We start from the raw sequence: 26,126 nt of genomic DNA on the forward strand, positions 1-26,126 counted from the left end.
GGCTGGTATGTTATATAGTGCCTATACGGCTGGTATGTTATATAGTGCCTATATGGCTGGTATGTTATATAGTGCCTATACGGCTGGTATGTTATATAGTGCCTATACGGCTGGTATGTTATATAGTGCCTATATGGCTGGTATGTTATATAGTGCCTATACGGCTGGTATGTTATATAGTGCCTATACAGCTGGTATGTTATATAGTGCCTATATAGCTGGTATGTTATATAGTGCCTATATGGCTGGTATGTTATATAGTGCCTATACGGCTGGTATGTTATATAGTGCCTAAACGGCTGGTATGTTATATAGTGCCTATACGGCTGGTATGTTATATAGTGCCTATACGGCTGGTATGTTATATAGTGCCTATATGGCTGGTATGTTATATAGTGCCTATACGGCTGGTATGTTTATATAGTGCCTATATGGCTGGTATGTTATATAGTGCCTATACGGCTGGTTTGTTATATAGTGCCTATTCGTCTGGTATGTTATATAGTGCCTGTCAGTCCTATAACATAAGAACACGTTTTGTCTCTGCAGTGATCACATGAAGCTGTAGCAGTACCAGGAGTATGCAGGACGCAGAGGAGCCTGGGGAGAGGACCTCGGAGGGCTTATGCACTGGTTGGTATATTATTGTCTTTATTTCTTGCTACGGGTTTCGCCACCTGCTGATTACATTGCATGATGGTCAGTTCCCTTGTGTAGTGTTCATTCTAGCACCCTGCACCTATCACATCCCGTGCAGCTCCACTTTCCTGCCTGGGGTGGCGCTCTCTGCTCTCGTACTTCTAGCACACTCTGGTCTTTATCTCAACAGTTTGTTGAATCAACTGAGTGTGCTAGAAGCACCAGAGCAGAGAGCAGACACCCCAGGCAGGAAAGAGGATCTGCACGGGCAGTAAGAGGTGCAGGGTCCTAGAATGATCACTACTTGTGAAATCTGTGCATCTGCATTTCTGTCTTGATTTTATTTATTATTTTCTGTATTTCAGTTTTTGATATTTCCACAGATTATGGAGACACAAAGCACAGTGTCCTGTAAGAGTGCATAGCGTGACAGTGATAGCTACTGTATAGCGTGACAGTGATAGCTACTGTATAGCGTGACAGTGATAGCTACTGTATAGCGTGACAGTGATGGCTACTGTATAACGTGACAGGGATAGCTACTGTATAGCGTGACAGTGGTAGCTACTGTATAGCGTGACAGTGATGGCTACTGTATAGCGTGACAGTGATGGCTACTGTATAGCGTGACAGGGATAGCTACTGTATAGCGTGACAGTGGTAGCTACTGTATAGCGTGACAGTGGTAGCTACTGTATAGCGTGACAGTGGTAGCTACTGTATAGCGTGACAGTGGTAGCTACTGTATAGCGTGACAGTGATAGCTACTGTATAGCGTGACAGTGATAGCTATATGTCCATTATAGAAAATAATGCGGATATTGGAGGTAGCAACAGGAAAAGGAAAACGCCTCTGGGAGTAACGTCAATGGGAAGAGTCTCAAAATACTATAATATCTTACTTTTTAGCTGTTAACACAGGAGCACACGTTCTCACCCAAACAGGGCATGTTTTCCAGGAATCCCCAGAATCACAAGTGAAATATTTACACATGTGAATCTTTTCACCTGCTGGGTGACCCTGAATTGTGTCAGTGAGTAATGAGTACAGTTGTGCACCTGCTGGGTGGCCTGGGAAATGTCAGTGAGTAATGATTACACCTGTGCACCTGCTGGGTGACCTGGGAAATGTGTCCGTGAGTAATGAATACACCTGTCACCTGCTGGGTGGCCTGGGAAATGTCAGTGAGTAATGATTACACCTGTCACCTGCTGGGTGGCCTGGGAAATGTCAGTGAGTAATGATTACACCTGTGCACCTGCTGGGTGACCTGGGAAATGTGTCAGTGAGTAATGATTACACCTGTACACCTGCTGGGTGACCTGGGAAATGTGTCAGTGAGTAATGATTACAGCTGTGCTCCTGCTGGGTGACCTGGGAAATGTGTCAGTGAGTAATGAATACACCTGTGCTCCTGCTGGGTGACCTGGGAAATGTGTCAGTGAGTAATGAATACACCTGTGCTCCTGCTGGGTGACCTGGGAAATGTGTCAGTGGGTAATGATTACACCTGTTCCCCTGCTGGGTGGCCTGGGAAATGTCAGTGAGTAATGATTACACCTGTGCACCTGCTGGGTGACCTGGGAAATGTGTCCGTGAGTAATGAATACACCTGTGCACCTGCTGGGTGACCTGGGAAATGTGTCAGTGAGTAATGATTACACCTGTGCTCCTGCTGGGTGACCTGGGAAATGTGTCAGTGAGTAATGATTACACCTGTGCACCTGCCGGGTGACCTGGGAAATGTGTCAGTGAGTAATGAATACACCTGTACACCTGCCGGGTGACCTGGGAAATGTGTCAGTGAGTAATGACTACCCCTTTGCACCTGCTGGGTGACCTGGGAAATGTGTCAGTGATTAATGATTACACCTGTGCTCCTGCTGGGTGACCTGGGAAATGTGTCAGTGAGTAATGAGTACACCTGTCACCTGCTGGGTGGCCTGGGAAATGTCAGTGAGTAATGATTACACCTGTCACCTGCTGGGTGGCCTGGGAAATGTCAGTGAGTAATGATTACACCTGTGCTCCTGCTGGGTGACCTGGGAAATGTGTCAGTGAGTAATGATTACACCTGTACACCTGCTGGGTGACCTGGGAAATGTGTCAGTGAGTAATGATTACAGCTGTGCTCCTGCTGGGTGACCTGGGAAATGTGTCAGTGAGTAATGATTACACCTGTGCACCTGCTGGGTGACCTGGGAAATGTGTCAGTGAGTAATGATTACACCTGTACTCCTGCTGGGTGACCTGGGAAATGTGTCAGTCAGTAATGATTACACCTGTACACCTGCTGGGTGACCTGGGAAATGTGTCAGTGAGTAATGATTACACCTGCTGGGTGACCTGGGAAATGTGTCAGTGAGTGATGAGTACACCTGTGCACCTGCTGGGTGACCTGGGAAATGTGTCAGTGAGTAATGATTACAGCTGTGCACCTGCTGGGTGACCTGGGAAATGTGTCAGTGAGTAATGACTACACCTGTGCACCTGCTGGGTGACCTGGGAAATGTGTCAGTGAGTTATGAGGTACACCTGTGCACCTGCTGGGTGACCTGGGAAATGTGTCAGTGAGTTATGAGTACACCTGTGCACCTGCTGGGTGACCTGGGAAATGTGTCAGTGAGTTATGAGTACACCTGTGCACCAGACTTCCTCCGTTTTCTGCCAGAGTATTAGATCTCCTTTACCCTCCTGTGTACTTGTCCTGGGGGTTGATTCTCTTATTATATCTTCGCCTGTGACCTTGACCTTAGACTTCTCCTGTTTTTAGATTTTGTACCTTATCTGCCTGACCAGTAATAAACCAAATACACTGACACTCTATATTGGCTTTTGTCTCATGAAGCTCTTATGCCAGGAACCTGGGCAGGGGTACAGATGTGTCCTCATACATGTAGGCTCAATACGCAACGCAGCGCAACTTTTCCTGCCGTTAATGAGTTACCAGGTCCCGTGCTACACTGCTAGTGTCGGGCCTCTTTCTTTGCAGGAAATGCATCGAAGTCACATTGTGAAATGACGAAGATGCACCAGCAAACTGTGCTGATTAATTTCTTATATATATGTGATATTTGATACTGTAGGTTTGCTAGGTGGCTACTTTAATGTATGGAGAGGGGAAAAGACTAAGGCCCTGATTCAGAGCCGGACGCTCTGACCAGAGCGCTCGCTCTGAATCAGGGCCCACCTCCATTAATATGGAGCGTCCTCCTGGATGCTCGTATAGCTGTGGGTCACCACCCACAGCATATACGAGCGTGCAAAATGATGGTCGCGATGGTCTTGACCATCGCGACCATCGGAACTGTGAGTAAAAGCCTGCGGTTGAGTTTCTCAACCACAAGGCCAGGAGTGATTTTGGCTCTATCAGAGCCAAAATCACTCCCATTGACATCACTAGTGATGTCAGTGGGGCCGGCTTCTGACGGTAGGCGTTCCCTTGGGAATGCCTCCATCTGGCAGGCACGCCCACCAAAGGGTGCGTGCTGTCAGTCACCATCCGAGGAAAGTTCTTCGCTCGTCGGGTCTCGCGCATGCACACGACGGAGCTCCCTCCGTCGTGCGCATGCGCAGTGGGGAACATCGACCCACTTGCGAGCGTACTGCCGCTCGCAAGTGGGTCTGAATGACCCCCTAAATTAGCTGTTTTCCCAAAATAAGTTAATCTGACCATTAGTGGTATATAGGTGTATAGGTGTATAGGTGTATAGGTGTATCAGTGTATAGGTGTATCAGTGTATAGGTGTATCAGTGTATAGGTGTATCAGTGTATAGGTGTATCAGTGTATAGGTGTATCAGTGTATAGGTGTATCAGTGTATAGGTGTATCAGTGTATAGGTGTATCAGTGTATAGGTGTATCAGTGTATAGGTGTATCAGTGTATAGGTGTATCAGTGTATAGGTGTATCAGTGTATAGGTGTATCAGTGTATAGGTGTATCAGTGTATAGGTGTATCAGTGTATAGGTGTATCAGTGTATAGGTGTATCAGTGTATAGGTGTATCAGTGTATAGGTGTATCAGTGTATAGGTGTATCAGTGTATAGGTGTATCAGTGTATAGGTGTATCAGTGTATAGGTGTATCAGTGTATAGGTGTATCAGTGTATAGGTGTATCAGTGTATAGGTGTATCAGTGTATAGGTGTATCAGTGTATAGGTGTATCAGTGTATAGGTGTATCAGTGTATAGGTGTATCAGTGTATAGGTGTATCAGTGTATAGGTGTATCAGTGTATAGGTGTATCAGTGTATAGGTGTATCAGTGTATAGGTGTATCAGTGTATAGGTGTATCAGTGTATAGGTGTATCAGTGTATAGGTGTATCAGTGTATAGGTGTATCAGTGTATAGGTGTATCAGTGTATAGGTGTATCAGTGTATAGGTGTATCAGTGTATAGGTGTATCAGTGTATAGGTGTATCAGTGTATAGGTGTATCAGTGTATAGGTGTATCAGTGTATAGGTGTATCAGTGTATAGGTGTATCAGTGTATAGGTGTATCAGTGTATAGGTGTATCAGTGTATAGGTGTATCAGTGTATAGGTGTATCAGTGTATAGGTGTATCAGTGTATAGGTGTATCAGTGTATAGGTGTATCAGTGTATAGGTGTATCAGTGTATAGGTGTATCAGTGTATAGGTGTATCAGTGTATAGGTGTATCAGTGTATAGGTGTATCAGTGTATAGGTGTATCAGTGTATAGGTGTATCAGTGTATAGGTGTATCAGTGTATAGGTGTATCAGTGTATAGGTGTATCAGTGTATAGGTGTATCAGTGTATAGGTGTATCAGTGTATAGGTGTATCAGTGTATAGGTGTATCAGTGTATAGGTGTATCAGTGTATAGGTGTATCAGTGTATAGGTGTATCAGTGTATAGGTGTATCAGTGTATAGGTGTATCAGTGTATAGGTGTATCAGTGTATAGGTGTATCAGTGTATAGGTGTATCAGTGTATAGGTGTATCAGTGTATAGGTGTATCAGTGTATAGGTGTATCAGTGTATAGGTGTATCAGTGTATAGGTGTATCAGTGTATAGGTGTATCAGTGTATAGGTGTATCAGTGTATAGGTGTATCAGTGTATAGGTGTATCAGTGTATAGGTGTATCAGTGTATAGGTGTATCAGTGTATAGGTGTATCAGTGTATAGGTGTATCAGTGTATAGGTGTATCAGTGTATAGGTGTATCAGTGTATAGGTGTATCAGTGTATAGGTGTATCAGTGTATAGGTGTATCAGTGTATAGGTGTATCAGTGTATAGGTGTATCAGTGTATAGGTGTATCAGTGTATAGGTGTATCAGTGTATAGGTGTATCAGTGTATAGGTGTATCAGTGTATAGGTGTATCAGTGTATAGGTGTATCAGTGTATAGGTGTATCAGTGTATAGGTGTATCAGTGTATAGGTGTATCAGTGTATAGGTGTATCAGTGTATAGGTGTATCAGTGTATAGGTGTATCAGTGTATAGGTGTATCAGTGTATAGGTGTATCAGTGTATAGGTGTATCAGTGTATAGGTGTATCAGTGTATAGGTGTATCAGTGTATAGGTGTATCAGTGTATAGGTGTATCAGTGTATAGGTGTATCAGTGTATAGGTGTATCAGTGTATAGGTGTATCAGTGTATAGGTGTATCAGTGTATAGGTGTATCAGTGTATAGGTGTATCAGTGTATAGGTGTATCAGTGTATAGGTGTATCAGTGTATAGGTGTATCAGTGTATAGGTGTATCAGTGTATAGGTGTATCAGTGTATAGGTGTATCAGTGTATAGGTGTATCAGTGTATAGGTGTATCAGTGTATAGGTGTATCAGTGTATAGGTGTATCAGTGTATAGGTGTATCAGTGTATAGGTGTATCAGTGTATAGGTGTATCAGTGTATAGGTGTATCAGTGTATAGGTGTATCAGTGTATAGGTGTATCAGTGTATAGGTGTATCAGTGTATAGGTGTATCAGTGTATAGGTGTATCAGTGTATAGGTGTATCAGTGTATAGGTGTATCAGTGTATAGGTGTAAAAGTTGTTGAATTCATCAATAAACCTTTTAATATATTCCTGCCTAAAACCTCTAAACAGAACGCTAATTGCATACGCAGTTTAACCGCAAATAAAGACAGGAGTGGAAATCTGTGGTTCCAACGCACAAGTATTATTCAGGTAAAAGTACAGTCAGTTACACGCAATCTATACATACACAAGTTAGGCGTAAAAGGAAATAATACAGACCCAAGTACGGTTATACATACGCTGCGCCTCTGGACCCAGAGATAGACTTCTGACTAGATATCCTCAGCTCACCCAAAATTCAGCATGAACTACCAAACCAGTGTTTGGACACATGTATTTATTCCCCCCCAGACTGAAACAGGACAAAGGGGGAACTTCCTGCTGATCTCATTGGTTCCCAGAGGAGAAGCATATGTATCGACACATTTAACAGGTTGTTTCAAATAGACTTTCCCTGCCTATAACAGCCGGAGTCTTTCTGGTAACGTCTCCTGTAACATTCCATCAACTAAACATTTTGTTGCTTGTAAGTTCTGCGATCCGTAACTTGAGTTTGCATGATGCGATCTCTCCACCGATAACACCGGGATTCTGTAAAAAGCGTACGCATCAGAACGAAACCAAACACACCTTGCTTATCATGTATAATACCTTAGATATCAAAAACCTCTATTTCTTAGCATTTAAACTAACTTAACCAACTTGAATCATACATTTTGATGCTAATGGAACCTTGTGTGCGAATATGTAGTGTGTGAGTATTCGGGGTTTGATATAAGGACGCTAGTTATTAATGGGTGAGATTTAAGTGCATAATTTCTCATACACAAAGTGAACATCCAGCAGTGTGGATGGCTGAGGGTTGTAGTTCTACATGCCCTCTGTCAGCAGGCCCCCACCTGTTGTGTGTTCAAAGGAAAACAAAACCTCTTTTGTTCTTACAGACTCTTGTGTGAAATGCAAATGTATTACCACCTCAAGCTGTGGAATTTGGGGCCATCCTGTCTAGGATTCAGACAAATCCAATTGTGTAGATATTATATTACAATTGCCACAACTATACTTTATCTGCATCCAGGGATTCCCAATTTGTATGTAAAAATACCCATTGTCTCTTCTTATTTACTTTTACTAAGACAGCTGGTTTTTGCAGTTACCCTTGGTAGGTTAACAAAAACATTGCCATCTGTTCTTAGCTCCTGAGTTATAACTTGAATTGACGCTGACCACAAAAATGGTGTCTTGCGATCTCATTTCCAAAATGGAGTCTTGCGGCCATTCGCAAGATGGCGTTGCCGCGATTACATTTTAAACTGAACTTGTCTCAGCCAATTATTCAGCTTCGACAAAGTGTATAGGTGTATCAGTGTATAGGTGTATCAGTGTATAGGTGTAAAAGTGTATGCCAATGTGAGTGTCTGTTGGGATGGCAGGAAGGGGTCTGGGGAGGAGAAAGTTAGGAACATGGACTGGTGAATGATAGTTTTAGGAAGAACCACATTATGTAATGTGGGGAACCCTCCTGATCATATCCTCTCCAGCAGACTTTACAGGAGGGGAATATATTTTATAATGATGAATAGGAACCAAATGCTAGTATTGGTAACATTTTATTTTCTCAAATATGAACTGAGGAAGCCGAGACAACAGGATTTGCACAACTTCTCTCCCAAGTCTCCAGGACAAGGGTCTCCCCCGAATCACAGACCGGAGCAATACAAGGAACCCAATACACTGGGCAGCCTTTCATCTAATGGTCCAAGTACCAATCAGGCCAGAGAACTACTCCAGGGACAAGAAGAAGCTGAACTCAAAACAGTATAGTACTGACAGTCTGGAACCGGGAACCAAGCCAGGAATCAGAGTCATATGTAACCAGAGAAGAACTAATGAAGCTATATACCTGGTACAGCTCTGACACAAGACCTGGACCATAATCCGGAAGGGGAACTCAGGATAGAGACACATCAGGCACACACAGTACTGAACACCTCAATGCTAAAAGACTGTGACCCGGTCCTGCCCTCCAGACCTGGAACCCCAGATAAGATGTGTGGCAACAGCAGATGGTATTCACTGCAGGTACACTGGCAGAACTGGAGCTGGAAGCGGTCTGTGAGCAGCGTGGTAGCTGCAGCTCTTTGTGCGGCGTGGAGGCCATGGCGCTGAGAGATGATACATTGCGGTAGATAGTATTCAGATAACAGCAAGCGCTCTGTGTGTGGCATGGAAGCCGCAGCGATGAGATGGTATACAACAGCGATGGTAAACTGTCCTGGTGGTTATCTGTATGCGGCATGGGAGCCGCAGTGATGAGATGGTATACAACAGCGATAGTACAAGTGGGTAACAAGAAAGGAGAGTATCCACAGGAGAAAGCTCTGGAAACACAGGAGACACTGAGCCTGGAATGATCCTCAGGAAGGAACACAGTGGTTCAGGCCATGTGTCTCTCCTAGGCCTGGAAATATATAGGGAGTGGTAACAAGTAATTGGTCTGGCTGACCAGGTGAGCGGTAATCACTGGGATGGTCTGTTGGAGATTTTAGACACAGCAATGAATGAATTTGCAGATATTGCTTTTTGTGAGCCACAAGATATCCAAGAAGCAGATATCCAAGAATGGAAAACCGCAATACACAAAGAAATAGCATTGCTGAATGATAATAATATGTGGATTGTTGTTATCAGGCTAAACACCGCAATATACTGTAGTCAAGAACGGGATGTCGTCAGAATCTCCATAGTCACAATACCAGATCTGGTACCCCAACAGTCATCATGATACTGACTCTGGTATCCCAACAGTCATCACAATACTGGCTCTGGTATCCCAACAGTCATCACAATACTGGCTCTGGTACCCCAACAGTCATCACAATACTGGCTCTGGTACCCCAACAGTCATCACAATACCGGCTCTGGTACCCCAACAGTCATCACAATGTCGGCTCTGGAATCCCAACAGTCATCACAATGCCGGCTCTGGAATCCCAACAGTCATCACAATGCCAGCTCTGGTATCCCAATGGCCATCACAATAACGGCTCTGGTATCCCAATAGTCATCACCATACCATCTCTGGTATCCCAATAGTCATCACAATGTCGGCTCTGGTATCCCAACAGTCATCACAATACCGGCTCTGGTATCCCAATAGTCATCAAAATGCCGGCTCTGGTATCCCAATAGCCATCACAATAACGGCTCTGGTATGCCAATAGTCATCACAATACCGGCTTTGGAATCCCAATAGTCATCACAATACCAGCTCTGGTATCCCAATAGCCATCACAATAATGGCTCTGGTATCCCAACAGTCAGAATCCTTATAGTGAGTGTTAGGGTTAGGCACTAGGGGGAGGGTTAGGTTTAGATTGCAGAAGGGGATGGTTAGGGTTAGACTGTGGGAGGGGTGGGCTAGGAGTAAGGTAAGAATACTCACCAACATGCATCAGGATTTTAACCATCAGGATTCCGGAGATGGGAATCCTCGGGATTCTTACTCAATCCTGAAGTACAAGTGGGTCTTTGTGAAAAGATGAATACAGGTAGAAACATTGCCCAGGAAAATCATCTCACCTGTTGCAAGGTACAGTACATTGTGTTTAGTCAATGCCAACTGTCATGCATGATTTACTGCTTTACCAGTTAGACTTTGACTCGGCTTTCTTAAATGGAGAGTTAATTGAAGAAATTTTATGTGGAACCTCCTAAGCATTATGATGAGGACATGTTCCAATAGGGGGAAGTCTGTATTATTGAACATTGTATGAAATGAAACAAAGTGGCCATTGTTGGTACATTAAGCTAAATACTGTATTATTAGAGATGGACCTTTTATGTTCAGAGACTGATCACTGTCTTTACAACAATAGACCATAAGACAATAGTTGTTTATTATAGTTATGTATGTGGAAAATATGTTGCTAGCAAGTCAGGAGAAACATAAACAGTGTCATGTATCTGTAAGAGCATAAATTAAAGTTAAAAGACATACAGGGGTATTCAATATGGGTGCGAAAACATCGTTTTTGCGTAATATTGCACTTATGACGTCATTATCGTAGGTTTTAGTTTTACACCGTATTCAATTTCAAAGACTTTTTGCAGGTTCGAAAAGTCTTTAATAAAAAACGGGGATAACTTTTCACCATTGAATAGGTGTCGAAAAAAAGTGCAGAATTTGGGGTTTAGGGGTGCAGGCTTAAAAAAAAAATAGCCTGCACCCCTGGGAATGACATTTAAAAAAGAACTGTGTTGAAAAAAAGTTTAAAAAAGAAATAGGGACACCCCAAAAAATTAATGTGAAAATTGGGGTGAAAAAAAAAAATAGGAAAAAATTGTTTAACAATAGGGAAATAGGTTCAGGGCTATTCTGCAAGTATGCGGCAGGTGTATTCTAGAATAGATTTATAGCGGCAGGTGTATTCTAGAATAGATTATTAGCGGCAGGTGTATTCTAGAATAGATTTATAGCGGCAGGTGCACAGTTGCAGAATTTTTAAAAACTTACTTTAGGGACTTAAAAATATGCTAGTACCCATTTTCATGTACCCCAAATTTGATGGGACCACTTAAAAAAATGAAAAAAAATAACCTAAGTGCTCTTCTGCAACAGTTCTTCAATGTCGGAAAAAAACACCTGCTGCGGCTATTTAAATCCCCGACTTTCATGTAAAGGCTAAAACGGGGGTACCCATAGTGATCCCCCATGGCTTTACAACTTTAGGGGGGTCCTACAATTTTTTTAAGGAAAAATTCGTAACTTTACGCAAATCCAACTTCGCAGGCTCCCGTTTTTGTTAATTTCATATTGAATACGGGGATAAGCGGGCGCATGCCCGATACATTAACGCAGGTAAAAGCTCCGATATGAAACGTTAACTTCGACAGCAAAGTTTACGTTTCATATTGAATACCCCTCCTAGAGCCTGTTAGGCTTGGGGAATCTTACAAAACTTGAATGCAGGAACTTTCACATTGATCAACAGGGATATATTGAAGCAATACTTACAGTATACAATGACAGATGCAAAACCAGTACTTCCATTGACAGATACACAAAATTAATAAAATACTTATCACCAGAAAGAGAGGCAGACATGGAGAATCTGAAGAAAGTGCCTTATTACAGTGCTGTTGGAAGATTAGTTTGTGCAAGTATTGTGACTCATCCAGACATTACATGATCAGTGAGAGACGGGTTAGCCAACTTGCCATTAATCCTGGGAAATAACACTGGACTACAGTAAAATACTTTAAGGGTTTAACTTCCTTGAAATTAGAGTTTTGGAATCTGGGAATAGTGAATTGAAATCTTTCTGTGATGCTGACTGGGGATTCGCTCATACGGAGAAAGCTACCCACTGTCGCCCTATCCACCACTGAGGAGGAATGCATGGCACTTACTGCTCAGGAAGCCTTATGCTTTAAAGGCTATTGTCTGAATTAAGTCTTTTGAGTCAAAATGAGATTATCAACATCGACTATGACAACAAGTGTTCAATTAACTTATCCTAAAGTACAAAGCACCATGGACTGTCTATGCTCATTGCTATTAGACATCACTTCATTCGATAGTGGAGAAGTCTATGAGAGTAACTTTTGTAGCAAGTGAAGATCATGTCACTGATCTGATACCAAAGGGACTGATGTCACAATTCCTAAATGTGTCCCTGAAAAATATGGACTGGAATGTGTTTGATATGTTTCACTGTTGTATTATTTTATTGCATAACCCCATGTCTTTGGTTACAGATGGACTTTGCTAAAAATATTTCACTTAAGTGTAAAGGTTTATTTGATTGGAGACAGCCCTGAGTAAGGGGAGGTGTCAGCGAGGAGTACACTGTCTCCGTCTCTCTGTAGCCATCGTCCTGCCGGGATGATATCACTGCTAATGTATGACCTGGCGCACACCGCTGTATTACCGCTCTTATTGCTAATGTATGACCTGGAGCACACCACTGTATTACCGCTCTTACTACTAATGTATGACCTGGCGCACACCGCTGTATTACCGCTCTTACTGCTAATGTATGACCTGGCGCACACCGCTGTATTACCGCTCTTACTACTAATGTATGACCTGGCACACACCGCTGTATTACCGCTCTTACTACTAATGTATGACCTGGCGCACACCGCTGTATTACCGCTCTTACTACTAATGTATGACCTGGCGCACACCGCTGTATTACCGCTCTTACTGCTAATGTATGACCTGGCGCACACCGCTGTATTACCGCTCTTACTACTAATGTATGACCTGGCACACACCGCTGTATTACCGCTCTTACTGCTAATGTATGACCTGGCGCACACCGCTGTATTACCGCTCTTACTACTAATGTATGACCTGGCACACACCGCTGTATTACCGCTCTTACTACTAATGTATGACCTGGCACACACCACTGTATTACCGCTCTTACTGCTAATGTATGACCTGGCGCACACCACTGTATTACCGCTCTTACTGCTAATGTATGACCTGGCGCACACCACTGTATTACCGCTCTTACTACTAATGTATGACCTGGCGCACACCGCTGTATTACCGCTCTTACTACTAATGTATGACCTGACCCACACCACTGTATTACCGCTCTTACTACTAATGTATGACCTGGTGCACACCACTGTATTACCGCTCTTACTGCTAATGTATGACCTGGCGCACACCACTGTATTACCGCTCTTACTGCTAATGTATGACCTGGCGCACACCACTGTATTACCGCTCTTACTACTAATGTATGACCTGGCGCACACCGCTGTATTACCGCTCTTACTACTAATGTATGACCTGGCACACACCGCTGTATTACCGCTCTTACTACTAATGTATGACCTGGCACACACCACTGTATTACCGCTCTTACTACTAATGTATGACCTGGCGCACACCGCTGTATTACCGCTCTTACTGCTAATGTATGACCTGGCACACACCACTGTATTACCGCTCTCACTACTAATGTATGACCTGGCGCACACCACTGTATTACCGCTCTTACTACTAATGTATGACCTGGCGCACACCACTGTATTACCGCTCTTACTACTAATGTATGACCTGGCGCACACCACTGTATTACCGCTCTTACTACTAATGTGTGACCTGGCGCACACCGCTGTATTACCGCTCTTACTACTAATGTATGACCTGGCGCACACCACTGTATTACCGCTCTCACTACTAATGTATGACCTGGCGCACACCACTGTATTACCGCTCTTACTACTAATGTGTGACCTGGCGCACACCACTGTATTACCGCTCTCACTACTAATGTATGACCTGGCGCACACCACTGTATTACCGCTCTCACTACTAATGTATGACCTGGCGCACACCACTGTATTACCGCTCTTACTACTAATGTGTGACCTGGCGCACACCACTGTATTACAGTGCCCAGTAACTCAGACTATAACCAGAATGAATGTGGATAGGGGGCCCTAGACTGCACACCCTGATTATATATATAACGGGAGGAGACTATTGTTGCAAACATAAAAAAAGATTTACAGATGCACAACCCCAGCATTACACATTATATATAATATTACATATTACAATAGCATTTTGCAAATTATAAAAGAGGTTTTGGCATAATCCTGGCCATGGTTATGGGCCTACCCACCGCACCCAGGTAACCTCTTAGGGTATGTACCTAACATACTGGGGTTGAAATCCAGAGCGCAGGACACCCCCAAACCTGCCCAGAGGGATATGGCATTTTGACGGCACAATCTAGGTAAGTGCTACAAATATTTATAAATAAATACACTGTGGGAACAGATATAAAGCGCTCTAAGCCCCTAATTACATTGGTGTGTGCCAATGTCAGTGTGGAACTGACTATACAATGTAAAGGTGTATCTGAATAGACAAGACAAGTATTACTGATAAAGGCTTTACTGGAAATTTTCAATAATACACACAACTAAAAATATCTGTACTGCCTAAGTGCACATAATCTGAAGATGGAGGACAAAAATAAAATAATAAACAATGATGAACACTGTCCAAATAAAGTCAATGCTGAAAATGAGTTCGGTAGATACCATTGGACAATAAGAGGTGAGAGAAAAAAAGGAAAATTAAATATATAAGGAAAATCCCAAAAATAGGAAATAGTCAATTGCGGAGTCTGGGTTGATGTGTGAGCGAGACCTAAATACCCTGGAGTTCCTAGTCGGGATAAATAGATATGTGGAGGTAAGTATGTTTGTAGGTGCGGCATCCCGCACTTGGATAGCAGAGGATTGCTGTGGGTTTATTCTGGGCACTGACAAGGGTGGTGTTCACGGGGTAAGCAGTACGGGGGACTGTGGGAGTATAGGAAGGTGTAGTACCAATCCCATGTCTGGCAGTCCGGGGGCGTGACAGAGATCGCCCGGGGTCACCAGGCAACCTCCGGCTTGTCCCGTCGGCCGACAGCTGGGTGCGCGGGAGGCGGTGTTACGGTGGTGGCGTGTGAGACCAGATGCCGTACTCCCCTCCCAGACTGTGGACTCACCTCCTAGGGACTCGGCAGGACCCACTCTTACCCCTAGCCGGCTTGCTGCGGTCTAACTCCTCTTCCTGTCTGCGCATCTTTCCGGGTCTTCGGGTAGATGAAACAACTCGTCAAGTGCCGCTGGAACAGATGGTCACAGGGTATACTTCAGGTAACTCGCTTGGTAGTAAATGTGGCCAACGCATTTCGACCCACATAGGGGTCTTCCTCTAGGTAAAATGCTTGAAGTGGCTATGTCTCAGGTGTGCTTAAATTGGTATGCCCCGGCCATGTCTCAGCGGGGATTGGTGGATGAAAGTAGGGGCGTGGTGAAGCATCTAACATAGGCTGAAGGGATTGTCAATCAGCCATAACTAACAGCTGGAGTGAAGAAATGCAAATGATGAATACATGGCCAGAGGCAAAGAGAATGCTAAGTCCAGCATTATTATACAGATAAGCTCTACTAGTTACTGTTTCATATTCTGTATATCTATATTCAAATCACATATAGAATATACTGATAGACATCTACTCAAACTACATGTGATTTCATATAAACTCTAAATGCATAATAGTATCAGAAAACTGTTGGTTATAATAAGTGATTATTTCATGTGCAGTATGTAGATGATTATCAGAGACATGTTTCCCTAATAGCCAAGTTAATATAGGTCTAGACCTTTCATATGATGCAAAAATATAATAATTGATACCTGGCATCTTGTTAGGTATAATGTATCAGAATAGATGTACTGTGTCTTTGATCTATTATGCAGGAGAAGTTTGGGTGTAAAACCCGGTCGCTATAGGTAACAGAGACCTATAAATTCATAGAAAGGCGAATGGTTCAGTCTCAATTTATTGAAATATATGTATATGAGGGGGCGTGGCCTGGCAAGCAGTCGCAGCAGACACCTTTAATGGAGGCTCTGGCATTTTGACCCCTAAGAGGGCTTCTTTCTGCCCCCTTGCTTGCCCAAAATACTGCAGCATACCGAGCCGCTCTTGCTGCGACCCTCTGCCAGCGAGGAGACGGGATCCCGGAGCTGGGAGGTGCGCGGTGGCTGATCCCGGGTACTGTGGCCAAGTCCCTGCTCACAAGCCGGGGACTCAATTTATGGTAACTGCCGCGCGCCTTGCCGCCTGCATCGGAGCTGGATATTCCCCTCCACTGCCACACATACCTTACCTGTGGCCGCCGCTTGACCCCTCACCACACCGCTCACTGCTGGGGACTGCCTGCTGCGGCCAGAATTACCCGCGGAGGCGGACGCTGCCGCTTCCATCTGCCGGTGCAATTCGGACCTGATCTCCCGCCCTCCACACTTCTCTGGTGAAGAGAATCAGCGGGGGACACCCAGGCTGTGCTGTCTCCTGGGACACCTAAGAGTGGACCTGCCCGCATTCTGGTGGCCTACATTTCCTGCCTGGACACACAGTGAGTGACCCTGCCTCCAGCACCACATATCTAGCCCTGCACTGGCCAGGACACAACAACCTTTACTGGCTTCCACTCATCACTGTATATACCCATGTTTGCCTGGGCTGCTGGGTCCTCTATTTCTCTCCCAAGTGACTATGTTCATTTGTTCTGCAATTATTACTAATTAGCCTTCTGTACCTAGCCTGGGCTATTGAATTACAAGGCTTTTCTTTCCATTTCTGAGGATCTGACTCCCTCTGGTGGTGGAGAGAAGTAACTTCACTATGTAAACTACTGATCTCTAAAGGCGGCTCCATGCTTGCTATGTGACCATATCCTCGGGACTGTAACCCTTTCTGTCCACTCATTCATGATGATATATTAAAGTGTAATATCCGTTTACTTCTCTTCCTAATGGGAAAACCAAAAAAAGATACACAGAAAAAGGACCCCAGGACGCCACGTCCTAATCCATCCCAAACAAATCTTTGTTCATATTTTTCTATTTCCCAGTCGGCTGATTCTTCTACATTGACCTTGGATTCGATCCCATCAACTCCGACTAATATGGCTCAACCCCCCTTGCCCAGTGACTTTCAAGTTCAGATGTCACAACTACGGAGCGAAATTACAGAAGTCCTGACTCATGTCCGCTCACTCTCCTCTAAACAGGACATCCAGGATCTAGAGTCCAGAATCCAAGACTCGTTCCAATCCCAGATCTCTATAGTGCAGGAGGACGTCAAACAGCTGGGATCCCGCGTAGTGGTCCTCGAGGATGAAAGAATTGTCCAACCTACACACCTTGGTCTCTCAGCAGTCCTCTAGCATGCAGATCCTCTAGTCTAAACTTGACGACCTTGATAACAGAGAGCGTAGAAACAATATTCGAGTCAGAGGTCTTCCTGAGGATATCCCACCTTCTGGCCTGCTTGACGCCTTGAATAAAATTTTTGGAGCGTTACTCGAACTTGACCCTTGTGAACCCATCGAGTTTGATCGGGCACATAGAGCACTGCATCCTAGGGGCCTGGCGTCTGAATACCCGAGAGATGTTATATGTAGACTTCATTATTTTTCGCAAAAAGAGGACATTCTTCGCAAAGTCCGTACCCTAGAGGCAGTGGAGTTTAACAAATCTGCAAATATTTCCAGACCTCTCCTGGCATACCCTTCAACAACGTCGACTGGTGAAGCCCTTGACAGAATCTCTTCGCAAACATGACCTCAAATACAGATGGGGTTTTCCTTTTTCTCTTCAAGTATCTCATGCTGGCAAGCTTCTATCTCTGCAAACACCATTAGATCTACCAGATTTTTGTTCTTCCTTGGGTCTAGATCCTGTTGCCCTCCCGGATTGGCAGGCCTTTCTGTCACCATCTCCTACCACCCAAAGTCGGCCCAAAAGAAATCAATGGCATACGATGCAGAAACAGAAGAAACCAAAACGGAATGAATCTACCACTGACACTGATCCTACCTGAAGCTAGTTTACTATATTTCTCAGTGCCACTTATTTATTACTGTGTTTCTAATGTTGAAATTAATTTTATACATATATACGAATATCATAGTTGAGGTTTGTTTATATCTCAGACTGTCTATTTGTGTATTCAAGTTTCACTGTTTCTTTTCACTTCCCCTGGAAGAAGCTTGGAAGTGGTTTTCCCTTATATTTTCCCTTTTTTTTCGGAAAATATCATTGTTAAATGTTTATATCTTTATATACTGTCGGAGCGGTTTATATTCTTTTAGCATCTTAATATGTGTGTATGTATGTATGTATATGTATATATATATATATATATATATAATATATATATATAATATATATATGTGTATGTATATATATATATATTTTTTTTTCAAATAGGATGTTAGGGTTACTACCCCCCTGTGTGCCCCTTGCCGCTAATTTTTCTCCCGAGACATGGGAGCCCTGGTGGCACTCTTTGTCCGGTAGCGTTTTTTTTGTGCTCTATACTACCACATTATTGTATATATATATGTGATTGATTTATACTACTGCTATTGTATGTCCCCCTTCTCCCCTCTGGTTCTATTTCCTCTTTTTTTCATTTCTCTTTTTTTTATTTTTTATTTTCCGCTGCTTTTAAAGTTTCTGCTGCTTCTGTCTAAGGGCTGATACACAATCTAGGTTCATGTCCTCTTTCCCCATGACTGCTCCGTTTCGCATAGTATCTATTAACGCGAGAGGATTGAATGTCCCCGAGAAACGAGCCCAAGCCCTTCGATCCTTCCACTCTGAAGGTGCAGACGTGGTGCTTGTACAGGAGACCCACTTTCGTCACTCTTCTACTCCTATGAAACTAAGTAATCACAGGTACCCTACTGCATTTTATTCTAATTTTTCCTTGTCTAAATCTAAGGGTGTTGCTATTTTGTTTGCTAGACATTTGCCAATTGTGAGCCCGGAGGTGCACTGTCTGGAGGAGGGGAGAGGTTTATTGGTTAAATGTTCCATTTTCAACCATCTTTTTACTTTTGGCAATATTTACGCCCCTAATCATGGTCAACCTTCCTTCCTCGAGAGGGTTGTGGACCGGGCGGATGATCTTCAGCAGAGAACTTTGATAGTTGGTGGCGATTTTAATTGGGTCCTTGATCCCTCTCAGGATACTTCAACCGGTTGTCTTCAACCCTCCGTCCCATATCGTTCGCTGAGAAAGGTAAGGCGTTTATTATACGCTCACCAGTTGTCTGATATCTGGAGGATATATCATCCCTCTGATAGGGACTACTCCCATTATTCTAGCTGCCACAATCCTACTCTAGAATTGACTATATACTTATTAGCCACCTCCATCTCCATCTGTTCCAGGCTACTGTGATTGGTGTCACTACATGGTCTGATCACGCCCCTATTAATGTTGACCTTTCTCTTGTCTCCTCTAGTCCTACTTTTAGGTCGTGGCGTTTTAATGAATCACTGCTGACTGATGACTATTGTAGAGCACAGGTTTTAGAGGCACTAGATGTATATATTGAATGTAATAATAATCCTGATACCTCTAATCTTACCATATGGGAGGCACATAAATGTGTCTTGAGGGGAAAATGTATACAATTGGGCTCTTTTCTAAAAAAAAAAAAACAACGTCTCGGCCAAATAGACTCCCTTTTGCAAAAAATTCATCAATTGGAATCTGTCCATAAATCTTCCCTATCCCCTGATGTTTTTATAGAACTAACTCAGACTCGCTCTGCTTTAAATAAACTTTTATTGGAGAAAGTTAGATACTCTATCCGGAAGTGTAGAAGCCGCTATTTCCACTGGGGTAATAAACCTGGGAAAATGTTGGCTCGTGCTCTTCGGACCCAAAGAATGCGTTCGTTTGTCTCTTCTGTCAAAGATGTCGGAGGCCAGACTCTTCATGACACCGAAGCAATAGCAGGAGCCTTTTGTTCGTACTACTCCTCACTTTATAATTTACCAGCCTCTGTGGCATTCCCAGATGCCGACGGGAAGCGCCGAGCTATTGAAACTTATCTTTCCAAAGTAGGTTTTCCTAAACTCGATGTCCTGGTCAGAGATGAATTAGAGACACCAGTTACCCTTCTGGAACTGGAGGAGGTTATCAAGTCCACCCCTTCTGGTAAGAGCCCTGGCCCTGATGGCTTTACTATTAATTACTACAAAGCTTTCCGAGACAAACTAGCCCCCCTGCTCCTAAAAGCTTTTAACAATATTTCAGATGATTCACCCTTTTCTAAACAATCTATGGAGGCCCATATCACAGTAATCCCTAAAGATGGTAAGGACCCCTCTCTTTGCCCCAGCTACCGACCAATTTCCCTTCTTAATGTTGATGTCAAACTATTCGCAAAGCTTCTCGCAAATAGACTAAAACATTCCCTACCTTCTCTCATTCATAGTGACCAGGTGGGGTTTGTACCGGGACGTGAAGCCAGAGATAATACCTCCAAACTTATAGCTCTGATCCACCATATATCCTCGATGGACACCCCAGCAATTCTGCTGTCTACCGACGCTGAATAGGCGTTCGATCGTGTTGATTGGGATTTTATGTCAGGGGTTTTGAGGCACTTGGGATTGGGATCTGTTTGTCTACAACGTATTCTTGCATTAAATAGGTCTCCATCTGCAAGAATCAGATTTAACGGCTCCCTTTCAAATTCTTTTCCCATAAGGAATGGAACCAGACAGGGATGCCCATTGTCTCCCCCGATTTTTGTGCTTTCTATGGAAGCTCTGGCACGATCTATTCGCTCAAATTTAGATATATCAGGTTTCAGAGTAAGCAGAGAGGAATATAAATTGGCTCTGTTTGCCGATGATCTATTGGCCACAATTACGAACCCTATAGTTTCACTCCCAAATCTATTAGAAGAGTTTAAGATCTTCGGAGACCTTTCTAATTTTAAAATTAAATATTCGAAATATGTTGCTTTAAATATCACTGCCCCTTCCCAGATGGTAGCTGGTCTCAAATCTTCATTCCCCTTTGCCTGGCATACAACTCATTTAAAATATCTTGGTGTTACCCTAACTAGAAACCTTGCACACCTATTTGAATCTAACTTTGTCCCTTTATTAACAAAACTCCGTTCAGATTTACAGATATGGAAAACCAAACCTTTTTCGTGGTTTGGAAGACTAGGTGTGTTAAAGATGAACTTTTTACCTAGGATCCTATACCTCCTGCAAACTCTCCCGATCAAACTATCACCTAAGTGGCTACTAGATGGCCAAACTTTAATTAGAGACTTATTTGGAAGGGATGTAGACCCTGTTTGAAATTAGACCTGATGTCCCGTCCCAAGGATAGAGGCGGTATTTGCCTTCCAAATTTTAACAGATACCATCAAGCATGCCTCCTACGCCGCGTTTTAGAATGGACTAGATCTGACTCCCCTAAACAATGTATACGTATAGAACAACAAGCACTTGAGATCCCCCTGTCTATAGCTCCGTGGCTTCCTGTCCTCCCTAATATCACTTACCCCACTATTGGTCCTACATTCTCCTGTTGGAAGACCATGAGGAGATCCCCTTCGATATCTGCTCCTAATTCTCCTCTGACACCGCTCCTCTATAATGTAAGTTTCCCTCCGGGAATTGACCATATTGCCTTCCATCCTTGGATGAGAGTAGGCCTCTTTAGGGTCGGACAATTGTTTAGTGATGGTAATGTACTATCTTTTGCAGAAATATGTGAGCGTTGGAAGCTGCAGGCAAATGAATATTGGCACTATTTTCAGGTTCGCCACTTTTTACAGTCCTTGGGAACACCTCAAACTCTGAATAGGGTTTGTACTCCCTTCGAACGCCTATGCACAAGTCCCACACCACCTACCCATACTAATTCATTACTTTATAGCTCTCTTTCCTCAGATTCTAGCATCTCCCTCCCCAGCTTCACTGACAAATGGAATCGCGACCTTGGTTCCAGTCTAGATGAAACTCGTTGGAGAAAAATATTTACACTAGCACATGCTTGCTCCAAGATTACCTCCGTTGTGGAGACTCAATACAAATTAATTTTGAGATGGTACAGATGTCCAGTTACACTTTCTAAAATGGGGATTGGTGTACTCAATATATGTTGGCGCTGCTCGAACGCCCCGGGTAACCCTTTCCATATCTGGTGGCAATGCCCGCTTCTTCGGCCTTTTTGGTCAGAAGTGATTCGCCTGTCAGCTATAATTCTTGGTGAACCGGTTCCCACAGACCCCCTGTTCTGGTTATTCCATTTGTCGTCCGGGACCCTCTCGAGGTACAAGAGGTCTTTATTATGTCACTTGAATAACGCAGCGAAGGCTGTCATCCCGGTAAGATGGCGTTCCTCCTCTCCTCCTACGGTTGCTGATTGGTTCACGAGATTGGACTTGTATATGGAAATGGATGATTTGATAACCTCCGCTGATGGCGATTACGAATCCTTTAGGGTTACTTGGTACTGCTGGATGGACTTTAAGGACTCTGTGTCCTATAGAAACATTCTCTGTAGCCAACCTACACCTGTATAAATTATATATATATCTCCTGATTGGGCCCTATTTGACCTAACGGAGCCAATATACACGTTCAACAATTGTAGTAGCCTCATTTTTGGTTTATACTCCAATCATGCAGCAACTCTTTTTCCTTTCTCTCCGCTTTCTTATATTCCTCCCTTTTTTTTTTTTTTCTCTCTCTCTCTCTTTGGATGCTTTTGTATCTTCCCCTTCCCCCCCTGCTACCCATTTGTTCTGTCTCTCCCCCAAAATATTACAGTCTCTAATTAATGTCCCAATATTCAATATTTCTATTTTCATTTATAGAGATGTTTTCTTTTACTATGACCAGGAATTTTGTTTTTTCTAGGATTTGATCGAAATTATATTCTGCAAGTTCATTCCAGATTATTAATTTGGAAAATGTTTTCTTTGCTTTGTTTGCATTGACTTATGTCTGTATTGATTTGATATTATTCAATAAAAACAATTTGCTATAAGAAAATAAAAAAGAAATAAATATATATATATGTATATATGTGGGACAAATGTCCTGTTTGCAAGGATGGATTTAAATTATATCAACAAGTGACAGGGTATTGTTAATATTGTACCAGGTCACTCTAGTCGCACACAATGGACCTAATCTCATTATCCAGATTAAGTCCTCTCGGGTGGAGGGTGCCCATGTAGATCATCGTTCTCAGTTCCTCTGTATTGATTTGTTTATTGATTTGTTTGATGTAGTCATCCCCCTGCCAGTTACGCCTTATTGCTTTGAGTGCAGTAAACTTAAGGTGTGTTGGGTCTGATTGATGAAATTGTTTGAAGTGTATCTAGAGGGGATGATTATCATAGCCCTTTGTTATGTTATTGGGATGTTCTTGCACTCTTATTTTTAAAGGGTGAATGGTTCTGCCGATATATTGTTTGTTGCAGGGGCATTGTAATAAGTATATGACCCCGTCACGCGCCCGGACTGCCAGACACGGGATTGGTACTACACCTTACTATACTCCCACAGTCCCCCGTACTGCTTACCCCGTGAACCCCACCCTTGTCAGTGCCCAGAATAAACCCACAGCAATCATCTGCTATCCAAGTCCATTGTATGCGACCAGAGTGACCTGTACCACATATATATATATATATATATATATATATATATATATCAATAAATTGGGACTGAACCATTCGCCTTTCTATGAATTTATAGGTCTCTGTTACCTATAGCGACCGGGTTTTACACCCAAACTTCTCCTGCATAATAGATCAAAGACACAGTACATCTATTCTGATACATTATACCTAACAAGATGCCAGGTATCAATTATTATATTTTTGCATGAAAGGTCTAGACCTATATTAACTTGGCTATTAGGGAAACATGTCTCTGATAATCATCTACATACTGCACATGAAATAATCACTTATTATAACCAACAGTTTTCTGATACTATTATGCATTTAGAGTTTATATGAAATCACATGTAGTTTGAGTAGATGTCTATCAGTATATTCTATATGTGATTTGAATATAGATATACAGAATATGAAACAGTAACTAGTAGAGCTTATCTGTATAATAATGCTGGACTTAGCATTCTCTTTGCCTCTGGCCATGTATTCATCATTTGCATTTCTTCACTCCAGCTGTTAGTTATGGCTGATTGACAATCCCTTCAGCCTATGTTAGATGCTTCACCACGCCCCTACTTTCATCCACCAATCCCCGCTGAGACATGGCCGGGGCATACCAATTTAAGCACACCTGAGACATAGCCACTTCAAGCATTTTACCTCGAGGAAGACCCCTATGTGGGTCGAAACGCGTTGGCCACATTTACTACCAAGCAAGTTACCTGAAGTATACCCTGTGACCATCTGTTCCAGCGGCACTTGACGAGTTGTTTCATCTACCCGAGGACCCGGAAAGATGCGCAGACAGGAAGAGGAGTTAGACCGCAGCAAGCTGGCTAGGGGTAAGAGTGGGTCCTGCCGAGTCCCTCGGAGGTGAGTCCACAGTCTGGGAGGGGAGTACGGCATCTGGTCTCACACGCCACCACCGTAACACCGCCTCCCGCGCACCCAGCTGTCGGCCGACGGGACAAGCCGGAGGTTGCCTGGTGACCCCGGGCGATCTCTGTCACGCGCCCGGACTGCCAGACATGGGATTGGTACTACACCTTCCTATACTCCCACAGTCCCCCGTACTGCTTACCCCGTGAACACCACCCTTGTCAGTGCCCAGAATAAACCCACAGCAATCCTCTGCTATCCAAGTGCGGGACGCCGCACCTACAAACATACTTACCTCCACATATCTATTTATCCCGACTAGGAACTCCAGGGTATTTAGGTCTCGCTCACACATCAACCCAGACTCCGCAATTGACTATTTCCTATTTTTGGGATTTTCCTTATATATTTAATTTTCCTTTTTTTCTCTCACCTCTTATTGTCCAATGGTATCTACCTAACTCATTTTCAGCATTGACTTTATTTGGACAGTGTTCATCATTGTTTATTATTTTATTTTTGTCCTCCATCTTCAGATTATGTGCACTTAGGCAGTACAGATATTTTTAGTTGTGTGTATTATTGAAAATTTCCAGTAAAGCCTTTATCAGTAATACTTGTCTTGTCTATTCAGATACACCTTTACATTGTATAGTCAGTTCCACACTGACATTGGCACACACCAATGTAATTAGGGGCTTAGAGCGCTTTATATCTGTTCCCACAGTGTATTTATTTATAAATATTTGTAGCACTTACCTAGATTGTGCCGTCAAAATGCCATATCCCTCTGGGCAGGTTTGGGGGTGTCCTGCGCTCTGGATTTCAACCCCAGTATGTTAGGTACATACCCTAAGAGGTTACCTGGGTGCGGTGGGTAGGCCCATAACCATGGCCAGGATTATGCCAAAACCTTTTGCAAAATGCTATTGTAATTAGGGGTGTGCACCGGCCACTTTTCGTGTTTTGTGTTTTGGTTTTGGATCTGGATCTTTCTTCGTGTTTTGGATCTGGATTGGTTTTGCCAAAACCACCCTTCCGTGTTTTGGGTTCTGGGTTTTGTGTTTTGGATCTGTATTTTTTTGAAAAAAAGCATAAAAACAGCTAAAATCACAGAATTTGTAGGTTTTTCTGCTCCTATGCTATTATTAACCTCAATAACCTTAATTTCCACTCATTTCCAGTCTATTCTGAACACCTCACACCTCACAATAGTGTTTTTATGTCCAAAAGGTTGCACCGAGGTAGCTGGATGACTATGCTAAGCGACACGAGTGGGCGGCACAAACACGTGACCCATCTAGGAGTGACACTGCAGTGGCAGACAGGATGGCAGTTAGAAAAACTAGGCCCCAAACTGTACATAATGCAAAGAAAAAAAGAGGTGCAAGATGGAATTGTCCTTGGGCCCTCCCACCCACCCTTATGTTGTATAAACAGGACATGCACACTTTAACAAATCAATCATTTCAGCGCCAGGGTCTGCCACACAACTGTGGCTGAAATGATTGGTTCGTTTGGGCCCCCACAAAACAAGCT

At 43.3% G+C, this 26,126-nt stretch overlaps 1 protein-coding gene across 1 annotated transcript in view; it reads left to right on the top strand.

Moving 5' to 3' along the window:
- LOC148474223 (uncharacterized) overlaps window positions 1–26,126 on the top strand; it is an 88,954-nt gene that overhangs the window by 38,461 nt on the left and 24,367 nt on the right. The window contains exon 2 of the mRNA XM_088458916.1: window positions 550–633. Within this exon, the coding sequence (XP_088315042.1) occupies window positions 582–633 (52 nt within the window). The 5' untranslated portion in view covers window positions 550–581. The remainder of the gene's footprint in view (window positions 1–549; window positions 634–26,126) is intronic.

This window comes from Taudactylus pleione, unplaced genomic scaffold (assembly GCF_031769625.1).
Source record: "Taudactylus pleione unplaced genomic scaffold, aTauple2 ptg000867l, whole genome shotgun sequence".
Taxonomy (NCBI): Eukaryota; Metazoa; Chordata; class Amphibia; order Anura; family Myobatrachidae; genus Taudactylus; species Taudactylus pleione.